Source organism: Antechinus flavipes, chromosome 3, assembly GCF_016432865.1.
Source record: "Antechinus flavipes isolate AdamAnt ecotype Samford, QLD, Australia chromosome 3, AdamAnt_v2, whole genome shotgun sequence".
Classification (NCBI taxonomy): domain Eukaryota; kingdom Metazoa; phylum Chordata; class Mammalia; order Dasyuromorphia; family Dasyuridae; genus Antechinus; species Antechinus flavipes.
The window spans coordinates 182,704,793-182,719,692 of record NC_067400.1 but is presented as its reverse complement, the minus strand read 5'-3'; the positions used below and the strand labels follow the sequence as shown (position 1 = coordinate 182,719,692).

General features: G+C 35.0%; 1 protein-coding gene across 1 annotated transcript in view; it reads left to right on the top strand.

Annotated features, from left to right (window-relative positions):
• The first annotated feature begins 11,217 nt into the window (after window positions 1-11,217).
• SLC9A4 (solute carrier family 9 member A4) overlaps window positions 11,218-14,900 on the top strand; it is an 89,839-nt gene continuing 86,156 nt past the window's right edge. Inside the window, exon 1 of the mRNA XM_051984327.1 lies at window positions 11,218-12,108. Coding sequence (XP_051840287.1) covers window positions 11,820-12,108 — 289 coding nt within the window. The 5' untranslated portion in view covers window positions 11,218-11,819. The remainder of the gene's footprint in view (window positions 12,109-14,900) is intronic.

The window sequence follows — 14,900 nt, the reverse complement described above, 5'->3', positions numbered from 1 at the left end:
CTTCAATGAGCTTTTGCACCTGCAAAATTGACCAAATGGTCAATTCTGATTTTTAAAACCTTCTTCTCATTGCCTTTTTGTACCTCCTTTGCAATTTGATCTAGTCTGTTTTTTAAGGTGTTATTTTCTTCAATTTTTTTTGTGTTTACTTTATGAAGCTATTGATTCATTTTTTATAATTTTTTTGCATCACTCTCATTTCTCTTCCCAATTTTTTCCATCTCTCTTACTTGATTTTCAGAATCCTTTTTGAGCTCTTCCATAGCCTGAAACTGATATTGTTTGAATGATCTAGATTAGTGGCTATGAGAAAGTTGTTAAGAATCCCCTGTAAATCGACTGCAGGTTTTAGGAGTGAAAGAATTCACTCATTCCCACATTATTAGCTGCAAAATGAAAGTTCATTGTTAGATAGATATCAGTTTACCAAGAGACTGACTTTTATAGTGACAGATCTATTGGAAAATGGAGTTTTGCACTGAGAATGCACTCTCAGTGGACAGAAGATCCTGGCAGCAAAGGGAGCTACCAAGGTCCATCTGCAAAAGACCTTCGTTGAAGGAAGCTATTATATTGGGTCTTAGTCCGAGCTGGGACAGCCCAAGTTGGCTCATTTACAAGTCAGGTTTCAGCTTGAGCTGGAATTTGAATAGAATTCTTTACTTCACTAAGGTTGGAATTCTTTTGCTCAGGACTGACCCAACCCCACCTTGATAACAGAATGAGACTCTCTTGTTTCTCTTGGGAGCGGTCTCTCACTGAGAAGGTTTTCTCCTTCAAAGAGTTGTAGTTTCGGGGTCCTTTCTTCAAAACCATTTCATATTTTTTGGAGTCTTTAGATATAGAAGCTCTGACTTTGTTATATCACCTTTTAAGTGTGTGTTTTGATTTTCCTTGTCACCAATAGTAATGTTATGTGGTCAGAATTTTTTTCCATTGTTTGTTAATTTTCCCAGCCTATTACTTTGACTTTTTTTTTTTTTTAAATAAAATAGGGCTCTGCTTGCAAGGATGAGGGTGCAATGACCCAAACTTCAAGTGCAGCTGTTTTCAGAGATACTTCTAAGAATCTATAAGTTATCAGTTCTTCCAAGGTAGTATAATATAAGGAGAGGTGTTTACTATTACTATTCTCTCCTGGCCGATGTTTTAGTGTGAGTTATCACAAGCATTGCCATTTGAATGTAAATGTAGATATAGGGAAGAATGGGGGGAAAATGCATTGATAAGTGATTCGGGAATAAGAAACAAAAACAAAAAAGCCTAATTCTGCATGAATGAATACTTTCTTTCAGAAATGATCAAATAGCAACCAAAAATGAAAGTGATAATATTTTGATAGAAAGAAAATAACTTTTTCTTTAAAACTTGCATGGGAGTCATTCAGAAATCAAAGATAAAAATAAATTCAAAGACCTGAATTCAAATTGTTATTCAATCATTTGCTGCCTGTGTAATCTTGGACAACTTAATCTCCCTGGTCTCACTTTGCTCATCTATAAAAAGAACTATATGTTCTCCAAAGTCTTCTTCAGTTATATACTTGTAATTATAATAAAAATTATGGAAAGATATGGTATGTAATTGAAATGACTCCAACCTGATCTATTTAAATGTTTAAATTGGCATGAAAAAATGAGAAATTGGTGAAGACTAATTCCCAAAGAACTTTAATTGATAAATAAATTAATTGTAATAAAAGATCAAAAAAAAATTTTAGAAATTCCCCAACAAACAATAAACACTTGATCTTTTCTAGGTGGAGAATGTAGTAGCCAAAAACATCACTTTAAATTCAATCTTTAGTAAATTCATTTATTGACTCTTAAAGGAAACAGATGGTAAAAACCCTGGGAAATGCCACCTCATAAAGCAGTAAGAATTGGTGGCAATATAACCAGATTTAATTTAAATTTAGCAAGAAACCCAACCAATTAAAATTATCTCAAGGATGTTTAAAGATGAAACTGGAAAGAAGCAAAAAAAAAAAAAAAAAAAAAAATCTAATGAAAAATTCAAAGACATATAAAGACTTTTTTAGTAAACTCTTTTCATTATCAAAACCTATGGCACCACTACATTTGGATTCTCACATCACAGTCCTGATATTTAAGATTTGGCCATGGCCCATAAAGAAACAAAAATGGGAAACAATTATGGACTGAACACTCATAAGAGCTGTGCTAAAATGCTTAAATTTGGAAGATATTAAGAAATTAGAGTTCAAGATTTCTGAGAGAACTTTTCAAAGACACAAAGTGTTATGCCACAGTTCTCTTTAACTGTCCTGACTCAGTTTCCCTGTCTCAGTTTCCTTAACTGTTCTGTCTCTGACCCAGTAAAACTAAGGATTATTCGCTCTCAGGTTATGAATTAGCAAGATAAAAGAGTAGATCTCCTGACTCTTTTAGGGATTTACAATATCCCTTAAAATATTCCAAGATAACCCATGATACCTTTACTTCTTTGTCTCTGGAATTTTTAGGTTTTATGGCTTCCCCTCCCTGATAAAAAAACTTTCCCTCCCTTTCTCTTCTTTGTCTCCAAAAAGGTATTTAAGAAGTTGGGGTTCCTCCATTCATTGCTGGAGAATGGTGTCTGGCAGCTGGATGCTGGATGCTGCATTCTTTGGGTCCTCCAGCCCTGGGACCAATATGGATTCCTTGGTCCCAGTATACTTATCTCTGTCTGACTGGATAATCTGAGACGAGAGTCCTGTCCAGTCAATCTTACTCTCCCATTAATAAAATATTAAAAACTCTCTAATCTCTCTCCTGCCTCAGTTTCCCCGGCATTACAAAAGTAAATCTCATATTATTATTAAAAAGATAATAGAGAAAATATAATAATCACTGACCCACAGCTCTACTTTCTCAGCTCTCTATAAAACTGCCAAGAAGACCAGCCATCAAGTACATCCTTAAACAAAGTATGAGAAGGAGGCGGGAAGGTATTTGTTTTATAGCAGATCACATTTTTATAGTCACATGAGTGAATGAAAGGCTTAGTTAGTGTAAGACTATATTGGTTGCTTATAAAAAAGCATTTGATTTAATAGAGCTGAATGTCACTTTAAAGACTTTCTCCAAGAGTTTCTCATGCCTATATCAACATTATACAAATGTCTTTGAAAAATGTGACAAATAAATTTACTAGTATTCTATCTAGTACAAAGATGTATTCTCTATAAATGGTGACATCATCCAGATGAACTTCTTTATAGATGATGTACTGCTTATTACATTAACCCCTGCAACACGGCAGAACCTGCTAAACAAGAGCCCCAATCACTGAAAAAGAGTTCAGCCTCACTATACAATCCACTCAGGAAAAAATAAAAACAAAAACAAATGGATCAAAAATGTTGATTATTTAGACTATTACATATTGGAACAGATTGTCCATAGAACCTATTTGGAGTCACACTGCAAATGGACAATAAGTTAATCTAAAATTGACCAGGTAGACAGCAAGTTATATTGGCTTTCAGAAATTGTATAATTCTTTTAATGACCCCAAGTTTCTCCCTAAAACAAAGGTTGGTCTTAAATTCATCACTCTTCTGGTGATTATGAGTGTGTGTATACATGCACAATACATACATAAATATATGTATATGTATATAAATATTTTCATATATCTGCTGTTTTCTTTATTAATGAGGAGAATTTACCTATTGATGAGATCACAGATCTCTTGAAAAAATGAAATTATTTTACTAAAGTATTGAGGCAATTCCATTCTCTAACCATCTTTATCATTGACATCCTTATTATATACTGTTAGCTACTATAGGAATTTTGTCCTCTAAGGTCTTTCTGTTAGAATGGAATGACAAAAAAAGCAACCCAACATGTAGCATTGGTCTTTTGAGGCATGTCATCTTATGTGATCTGAATGTGATCCAATTTGGAAGTGGCTAGAAATTGCTACCATTCAGTTGCTGCCTGTGTGAAGAAAATTTCAGGTCTTCTTTCACATCCAAAAGGCATCCACATCATAAGAACCACTGGAGAACTGGCACAAAGTGGACATCCCAATTGGAAAACACAATGAAGAGGTTAAAGATGAGCCATGGTATAACGGAAGAAGCCCCAATTTGAGAATCATGAGTCTTGGAATAGAATCTATTTCTATTACTCCCAATTGTTTGGTCTGAGTGATCACTTATTTTCTTTGGTCTAGTACTGTCATTTATAAAATAAAGGAATGTTACTAAATTATCTTGAATGATATAATTTTATGCTAAATTGCTTCTATGGTCAGTGATCTAAAAGTTTATTGACACTTTGCTATGGAAAAAGTCTCTGTTCCTTTAAGAACCAGGGGTTTCATCAATATGGTATATTCCCTGATGAATTCCAATTGAATATGGAACAATAGGAAGAGTATAGATTTTGGAGTCAGAGGATCTGAGTTTGACCCGTGGCTCAGCTACTTCTATCTCTGTGACTTTGGACAAGTTGCTAGACTCTCGGTTTCCTCTTCTGTAAAAAGAAAAAAATTAATTAGATGACAATGAGTCTTCCAAGTATAAATCTATGACCTTCGTCATTTGTTTTATGGCTATAAAATTATTATCACCAGGCTTTCTTTTCACTTATTTCCCATTGGTTTAATTTTTCTTCATGACAAGTGGGATAAGGCAAGTATGGGAAGGCAGATAACTTCTCAAACTAAATAAATGGCCATAAAACAGTTCTATGACAATTTAAAACAGAGTAGATCTCAGATTGTACAAAGCAAATCTGTCAGATTTCGAATCTCAAATCAAATGCCATTTGCAAAGTTCTTAAAGATAGCATATACTCAGTGGAATTCCAGAAGCCCCGCCTTTACTCCTTGACTATTTGTGTGTATACATATATGTGTGTGTGTGTCCACATATATGTGTATATGTGAACACATATATATATATATTCTCTAATGTATGTTCCCTTTTTCTGCATATATATATAAATATAAATATATATGTATATATGTATACAAACACATATACATAATTCTCTAAGGTCAAATATTCCTGCTTTCCCTAGGCATATCCAATGCACAAATTATCTCTCCTTCTTCTTTACACACCAATGTTTTTCTTTCAGCATTATATTTTCAGCTAACTGTATTGTAGGAAAGAAATGGGTATATAAATTGATATTAAAGTGTTAAGGACTAATGATTGCTTATTATTGCATCTCATTATAAGAAACTTATTTCTTTAAAAAAATATGAAGACTATACTTTAGTCCAAATAAATAATTATGGTCACAATGTCAGGTGGGATAGGAGAGATTTTGCAGGGCACATGGATCTTCCTATATTCTTTTACATAGATAATTTCCCTCTCTGCTTATGCATAAAGTGAACCCCTATTGATGTTTATTTCATGTCAACTTTTTTATATGTTGGCAACATATAAACTGTAGAAATCTACAATTCAAAAATGAAGAAAATATTGACTTTGGATTCAGAGGAAGAGAAAATTCTTACTTTATTGCTAACTATCTATATGATATGAACAAGTAATGGATCCAAAATGGAATGAAACACACATTTTCTGACACAATCAATGAAAGAATTTGTTTTCTTGATCATGCAACTTGTTGGAAGAGTTTTATTTATCTTTTTTTTTCAGGGTGTGGAAGGGAAGATAAGATAAATGCTCACCAATTGAAGAAAAATAGTATTTGATTTTTTAACATGCAATTTTCTGGTGTCCAAAATCTCTCTGGATAGATTAATTAACTCTTTAGCTCTTTCTCCAAACATCATACTAGGTTCTTGTGCAAAAAAATTTTAGGGTCTTTGTCGAAACATTTCAGGGTGAGTGGGATTTAGTGTATATGAGTCTTTTTGATTTAATAACATAAGAATTTGGTGCTACCACTGGAGTTCTCCCTCAAGAGTTATCCAAGTTCAGTGTGGCTCAAGATTTTCCACGTTTCCCATGAGCAGTAGCTCAGAGAAGAAAACTCCCCTTCTCTCTAGTGACCCTCCCATCAGAAAACCAGGTTTCTTTCAACAGTGAGTCATCCTGAAACTCTAATATTCCAGATTTTGTTAATAGTTAACATTTATATTAGATCTGTAATACTTATGTATACTTATACATAAGAATACCATAAAAGTTCTTCCCTTATGTTACCTCATCTGATCCTTATAACAATCACAAAATAATAATAGCCAGCATTTATATTATGCTTTGCTTTTCCTATCTTATTTGGATATGAAGGAGGAATTATTCTTATCCCATTTTAAAGATAAGGAAATAGAGGCTGAGTAGGGAAATGACTTGCTCAGACTGGTACAGCTAGTAAATGTCTAAGATGGGATTTGAACTCATATCCTCTTGACTCCAAGTTGAATACTCTTTATCTAATAGATTACCTAGCTGCTTCAACAGCTTTGTTCTTGATTAGGTAGTACAGTATATCGTGCAGTAGACTGGGAGTCAGGAAGACCTGAGTTCAAATCCAACTTTGGACACTTATGGGCTGGGAGAGCCTGGGCAAGGTTCTAAGCTTTGTTTGCCTCTGTTTTCTCAAATATGAAATGGGGATAATGATAGCACCTTTGAGAAACCATTATAAAGTATTTAGCACAATGCCTGGCACATATAAAAATGATTATTCCTCCCCTTCCCTTTTCCCCCTCATCAAAGAAAATTAAGGTTTCTTTTCTTTTCTTTTTCATTTTTCCTCCTTTGCCTTGCTTTTTTTTCCCTTTTTTTGCTACTCTTTCTTTTCCTTTCCTTTCCTTTTCTCTTTTCTTTTTTTTTTTTTCTTTGCTCTGTTCAAAAGAAAGCCAGAAAAGAGAGAAATTAATTTACCTCCTAGAGATCTTCAGGGATCACAAAGAGACCTGTGGTAGTCAATAAAACTCTCTGAGGAAGTCTATGGTACTGAGAATTAGCTTTCCTGAAAGTGAAAATAATGGCTGAACAGCTATGGTGAAAAATATTTTTCTTGTTAAACTGGATTCTAGAGCATCTACTTTCTTAGAGAAGAGAAGAGGAAATAAAAGAGACTAGCACCCTTGAGAAGAGTCATTAATTTAAAAGCCGGGAGAACAGTGGATGGACCTCATAGTTGTGTTCAAAAAGTTGTGATATATTCAATATTTTCAAGATGTTTTTGTTATCTAAATTCTGTCAATTTCTAACCAGAAAGAGGAATTTGATGGAAGGTCCAAAGAGGTTATTCGTTTTGAACAGAAAAAGGAAGTTGAGTTGGTTTAGGGCACCTTGGTGAATCTATAATTGGGGAGAAAGGCTTAGAAATGAAGCCTTTAGCAATAAAAAACTCATGACTTCTAGAGAGGACAGAGCCATTGAGTTAATCTAATCAAAGCATGAAAAAAAAAAAAAAAAACAAGTTATATCTAAAAGTCAAAGCAAGTTTAATAACAAGCAAATAAATTGTCTTCAGGAAAAGGAATCAGGCTTGAAAACTCTGGGCCAAGGGTGAGTTACACATATCATACCACATAGAATGTCATGCCTGGAAGAGAGCTTAAGATATTATCTGATCTACTTTGAGAGGCAGCATAACTTAATGATTAGAGTACTAGATTTAAAGTCAGGAAGACCTTTACTCAAATTCTGCCTCTTATACTTATTAGGTATGTAAGCTTATGCAAGTCAGTTTATCCCTCACAGTCTCAGTTTTCTCATCTGTGAAATGAAGATAATGGTACCTACAGTATTACTTGGCAGGGTTATTGTGGAATTCAAATAAGGTACTATATATAAAAGCCACCATAGAAATATCATTTTTTATCATTATAGAGGAATCACAGGGTCAGAGAGTTTTCATTGCCCTCACAAGGCAAAACAATCTTTTTTCCTCCTCCTATCCCAGTTCTGAACTGTTCCAAGAATCTCTTTGTTAGTCATATATGTCAGAGACTGTGGGAATGTTTGGCTTTGGGACATAGGGACAAGGCCAGGTCTGTGTCCCCAAAGCTGGGTCAAAACTTTTGAGTGTCTTCCAGCTCAGGATGTGGGCCCTCAATTCAAGGTTTGGAAGTGCCAAGATGAGATTCAAGACCATCCCAGCTTAATTAGTAGCTATAAACTTGGAAAGCAAGTCATCTTTCTGAACAACCTGGGATCAATTCTGTATCTCTATTCCTTTCCTAAAAAAAGAATAGAAAATTTGAGCCCTGTCAGAATAGCAGGACATACAGCAGATATTCACTCTCCAAAGAGCTAAACAAGTTAGTGTAAGGGAACTCCAGCCAAAGTCAAACTCTTCCACAAGCTATGGGGAGAGACATAACATTGGCAATTTTTAATTTTTTTTTAATTTAATATGTGAGTATGGAGAGATGGGACTATTGGTTGACTACATACAGTTGAAGACTTTGTTAGGTGATTAACTTTCTCTCTGGAGTTCCCTTTGCATTAACAATTGTGAGAATGTCTAAAACAAAGCCAATTTCTAAGAATCTAGAAATGGAAGGGTAAGAAAACCCTAAAGGATCATGTTTCCAGATATGTACAATTGTAGGCTGTATTGTCAGTTATACTGCCACAGAACAGATCATCCTAATTTTCTTCCTCTGAATGTGAATCTAGTACTATTACTTAAAGGGCTTTTGATTCATTTGGGTAGGTTTCATTCCTTCAGGGCTATGTCTCACCTTTTGGACTAGAAGGCCTCCAAAAGGGAAAAATAGAAGGAAACTTTTTAGTGTTGGGACCAAGACAGGTATAGGAACTTTCAGGGCCTTTGTGTTAGTTTTTCACTACTAACTGAAATTAACATTTTTACCCAAATGAAGCAATTATCTAGATAAGTTTGAAAAAATCTGCAGATAATTGGTCTCTATTGGCTAAAAGTATTTGAATATTTATGTTAATTCTCTGTAAACAATTATTAATGTAAAATAAATATTACTTTTCACATTTCTTATTTCCATTTTGAATCTTCTCTTCTTTATACACACACATACACACACACACACATCATATCTGAGACAATGGAGTGAATGAATAGTCAGAAAGACATAATGAGTTCAAGCCTTATCTCTCAAATTGATTCTATCAACCTGGGCTAGTCATTTAACCTTTCAGTGCCTCAAGCAATTCCTTAAGAAAATAAATTTCAGAACAAGGCTTATCAGTTTCTGGGAGTTTCCTTCATGGATGAAATCATAGGTCTCAGCTAAAATAAAAATCTACAAAATCTAGTTCATTGTTTCTGTGTATGTTCATGTATATGCATATACATATATATTTGAATGTATTTTATATATCTACATATATGTGCTATATACCCCAATGTTTTTTCTCTTCTCATTTCTCTCATTCTCTCAATCCCTCTTTTTTTCATTCTCTCCCTGTCTTTTCTTGCACCTATCTCTATCTTTGTCTCTCTGTCTCTGTCTCTGTCTCTGTCTCTGTCTCACACACACACACACACACACACACACAATTTCTCTTGGTCTGTGTGTGTGTGTGTGTGTGTGTGTCTGTGTGTCTGTGTGTCTGTGTGTGTGTCTGTCTGTCTGTCTGCCTCTCAGTCTGTCTCTGTTTCTCATTTTAATGCAAGTACTCACCTAGAGCTTAGATTGAGGGCTGGAAAGGACTTTGCCATACCCCACATAGCCCTCTATTTGATGGCTGAGAAAATAAGGTACTGAGTACCTTATTTTTGCCTTGTAAATAAAGTACTATATCTGGAGTCAGGAATTCAAATTTAGTTCAAATTTAGCCTTAGACATTTAATAGTTATGTGACTCTGAGCAAATCATTTCATTCCATTCAGCCTTAGTTTCCTCCTTTGTAAGAATATTTATAATAATAGTATCTATCTCCCAGAGTTATTATGAGGGTAAAATATGATAATATTTGTAAAGTTCTTTGTAAATTTCAAAGCATTATATTATAAGTACTAGTGATTTATTATTGTTGGTGTTGTTACTGTTACTATGATTTGTTTAGGATCACAAAGCTAATCAATGTACTAAGAAGAATCCTTTCTTGAGGGCATGAGTTATATCTAATCAATGTACTAAGAAGAATCCTTTCTTGAGGGCATGAGTTATATCTTATATCTTTACCAATATCTTTTAGCAAAACTCTTTGAATATACTAGGCGCTCAGTAAATACTTGTTAAAAAGATTGATTGAATGAATGTTTTTCACCTTATCTCCACCATATCATATATCTCTCTTCCTTCAGATTTTACATTCAAACTGAATGTGTTTAGGAAGTCCACTTAGCTACTATTATGTAGCAAGACCTCACTAGCTCAAATTCCACTCTTATCCTATCATAATACTGGTAGAAAGAACTGTTGGGAAGTGTAATGTTCTAGATGAACATGAAACTGAAGAATTAGGAGAGTAAGCACAAGAAAACTTGGAAATTTGTAATTCCCTTCTAACCTTTCATAATCTTTTAATCTCCTAGTTAGTAAAAAAAATATATATATATATATGCAAATATACATATATATGCATATATATATATATATATATATATTTCCCAGCTGCCCTTTCTGTCAATACTAGTTACACTACATGATCTCTGATTACCAAATATTTGTATATACTTTACTTATATTTAGTAGAATGTAAGCTCTTTGAGGACAAAAGGACTTTTGTTTTGGCTCTATATCTTTGAGCCTAATCAGAGTGTCTATGGCTAAGATTGATTCAATTGCTTTCTATGAGAATAGTCAAGACCTGGTCAATAACACTTTTAGGTAAAAAACCATATGTGCCCTATACAAAGAACAATAAATCTTTCGTAAATTAAATGGTATTTGCTTTTGTGGTAATATGAACTCCACGGATCATAGAATTTTAGAATTTGAAAAGACTTTAGTGATCTAGTCTACTTCATTTTAAGATATTAAGACCCCCAAAGAGGAAGTAATTTATTAGAGCTATTCTAAGTAAAGGATAAATTGAAATGCAATTTTTCTGACATTCTATGCAGTGTCCATTCTGTCAAATAATCTCTCCTTTATAACTGTGTAAGCTCCTTGAGAGAAAGGATGGTGTTTTCTTCTTGTGTACATTACTTATAGTACATAGCACAGACCGGCACCTACCTGGTGATGAGATGCCTCATCAATAAAATGCCCCAGGTATAGTGATGCAAAGGTGTAATTGTAGTGGTTGCCCACTAGGTGCCACCAGTGTAAGTTCTGGAGGGTGAGCATGGGGGAAGCATTTCATTACAAAAGTCAAAGAAGTGCACTTAATTAGGAATGGTTCAGAAGCTACCTTCTGTCTTGGCCATACAAAATAAATGAAAGAGCTGGAGGAGGAGAAAAGGAGGAGGAAGGAAACACCTGAAATAAAACCCACGACATTTTCTGGGCTCTGAATCAAGAGGGAAGGGTTTATTTTCTTCTTTTTAGAAGGAACTTCGGTTGGATCTGGAATGAGTTTTGCATCCTCCTTAATTTCCCCACATAAAGGAGAATCCTTGTACTGTGAAGCTTGGAATCAGATTTGAGAGAAGTGATTGGTTATTTTCCCCTCCATGTCAATTCCATTTCAGATCATGGCCAAACAAGCTGATGAAGAGTCTTACCTGGATTTCACCCAATCTACCCCATACCTACATTTGACACAGAGACTGGGCTGTCTGGATGCCAGTGCGTCAGAGAAGGTCTGAGAACACCAGGATTGGGAACTTGCTGACATGACAGCTCTCTGCTGGGTATAACCTGTGAGGCTGGCCCCAGGAGGGGAGCTACCTGTGGCAAAGGTGCATGCAGGGTCTTCCTAGGAGAATACGAAAGCCCTGTGGAGGCTTGTACACTTAAACAGACCAGAACATAGGTGGGAGGCTGAAGCCCACACCATGGCTTTTCATCTCTTTGTGCCTCGGAGTGCTTGGAATTGGTTGCCGCTGCTGCTGCTGTTGCTGGTGGTCTTCAAGTTTCCTGGTGCTGCCTGTAATGTGAATGTATCTAGCAACTCCACTTCTTACTCTGAACCTAAGGCTCGGTTGGCTGCTGCTGCTCCTGTTGCTAGCACTGCTAGCTCAGAGCAGGATGAAAGGCTGTCTGTTTTTTCTCTGGATTATGATTATGTTCAAATTCCATATGAAGTAACCCTTTGGATACTTCTTGCATCCCTTGCAAAAATAGGTGGGTAAAAAGAATATTGTGGTATGTGTCTGTGTCTGTATCTGTGTGTGCAAGCACCCATCCTCACATGTGCTTGTCCTTGTGTTTTCTGAAATTTTGTTCTACTCAACTAAGATGAGAGGAAATTTATAAACTCCTCCATAAGACTCAAAGCATTTAAAAGAGAAACATTAGCACTTGTGAATCATGTTCTAGTATTGGAAAGCTTACTTTTGTGCAGATGGCTATTTTAGTTTCTGGGGTAGCTGCTTCCTTCTTGTTTGGGGTTGATGCCATGTGACTAACGGGAGGGGAGGAGGGGGGTGTGATGAGCGCGAGCAGAACCTGTCAGAGATCACAATGTGCTTGTTTCATGCCAGAAATGTAAGTCAGGGTACAACTCTACTTTTATAAACCCTCTTCTCCGATAGGCACCTATAACTTCAGATGGTGGCAGCAGTTGCTATTAATTTGCAGGAAGAAAAATTTCTTTTAAAAGGCAACCTACATATTACTTGATTTTTTTTTTTTTCTTGGAGACTATAGGTTGGTTTGATGCTAAGACAAAAGGGCAGGGAATTCATGGGCACAGTTGGTCTCCTCTTTCTTTTTACAAAAGAAAGTCAGTTGGACTGGAGGCCTAAATTCTAGCAGAGGAAGCCTCTGTGAGAATATCCACCCTGATGTGTTGTGTCAAGTGGTTTAAATAACGCTAGCAAGTATGTAGGAGGATAGTAGAGAGAATCTCAGAAGGCACATAGGCCATTACCTTCCCGATTTTATCCATGAGGAAACTGAGGTTCATGAAGGATAAATGATATGCTCAAAGTCACAGAGATAGTAAGCGTCATAGATGGATTTCTGACTTCAGAGATAGTGCTCTTGCTAATGAACCATTACATGAACTATACCTCTGAAGGAAAGTGGGGAATGAAGGTTTCTATCCAGATACCTTACTCTCTGAATCACCATTTGCTTCAATCATGATTTTCCACTTTGGATCTCATAGGTAGATCCCTTTACTGAGTTTGTGGACAAAATAATTTTGCCAATGATTTATCTTTCTTTCTTCCCTATGGTAGATTCTTTATAAAAAAATTTTTTACTTTATCTTTTTTTTAAAACTATTTTTTTTCCTAATATATACTTAACCCTTGCACACAGAATTGAAAAGAGCAGTTTTGTAAAACTAAATCCTGTGTTGATAGAACAATAGTTTTGTTTTTACTTCAGCAAAAAAAAAAGAAAAGAAAAAAGATGTATTCTGAAATCTCTTCTTTGTGAATAAACTTTGTTCTCATAATTTGAAAGCATTTTGCTTCTGTTGTTTTCTTGTTGTTCTTTCTTTTACATTACTGTACTCATAGTTTTCCTGGTTCTAGCTGCTTCATTTTGTAACAGTTCATAGAAATCTTCTATGCTTCTCTATCTTTATCATATTTTAATATGTAATATGTAAAAATATGTAATTTTAATGTCATAATATGTAATATATAATAATAATAAAACTATCTCTGAAGTCAGAAATCCATTTATGACGCTTACTACCTCTGACTTTGAGCATATCATTAATCCTTCATGAGCCTCAGTTTCCTCATGGATAAAATCGGGAAGATAGTGGCCTATGGGCCTTCTGAGATTCTCTCTACCATCCTCCTACATACTTGTTAGCGTTATTTAAACCACTTGATACAACACATTAGTGTGGATATTGTCACAGAGGCTTCCTCAGCTAAAACTTAGGCCTCCAGTCCAGATTGACTTTCTTTTGTAAAAAGAAAGAGGAGACCAACTGTGCCCATGAATTCCCTGCCCTTTTGTTTTAGCATCAAACCAACCTATAGTCTCTAAGAAAAAAAATATGTAATAATATTCCATTACATTGCTATACAACCATTTGTTCAGCCATTCCACAATAACTGGGCATCTCTATTGTGTCCAGATTTTTGCTACTGTCAGACATGCTGCTACAATTATTTTGCTGTCTATGAGACCTTTCTTTTTAGCATTGAACTTCCTGAATATATGTCAAGCAATGGGTTCTCTGGGGTCATTATATATGGACATAGTTCTTTCTTTTGTAGTGGATTTAAATATTGGAAATATTGAAATTGAATACTGTTATGGAAATATGTCACTCAATCATACTTTGTTGCTATTGGAAAAGGGGACTTTAACAACATCTAGACATCTTTAGTGATTGTAGAAGTATTTATCTTATCATACATTACAGGGATAATTTATTTCTTCTGCTTTTTGGAGATGTCTAATGAATGGAGGATGAACAAGAATTATGAGATTCTAGGCCTCAATTTGCTGAAAACAAATCACCAGGAAGCTCTTGCTTCATTTCTGAAATGGCAATATTCCAATGTTTGTTCTCACTTTAGAAAACTATTCCATTAGAAAATCTGACAGATTGATGCAAAAAATTTAAATAAAATATTAGCAAAGAGATTACAGCAACTTATCAGCAGAATAATACACGACGACCAAGTGGGATTTATACCAAGAATGCAGGGCTGGTTCAATATCAGGAAAACTAATGAAATAATGGACCACATCAATAATAAAACCAACAGAAATCATATGATCAATCATATAGATGCAGAAAAAGCTTTTGACAAAATATAGTACCTATTCTATTAAAAACACTAGAGAGCATAGGGATAAAGGATGCTTTCCTTAAAATACAAAGCAGTGTCTATCTAAAACCTACAGCAAGCACTATTTTGTAATGGAGAAACGCTAAAAGTATTCCCAATAAGATCAGGGTTGAAAGAAGGATGCCCATTATCATCACAATTGTTCAA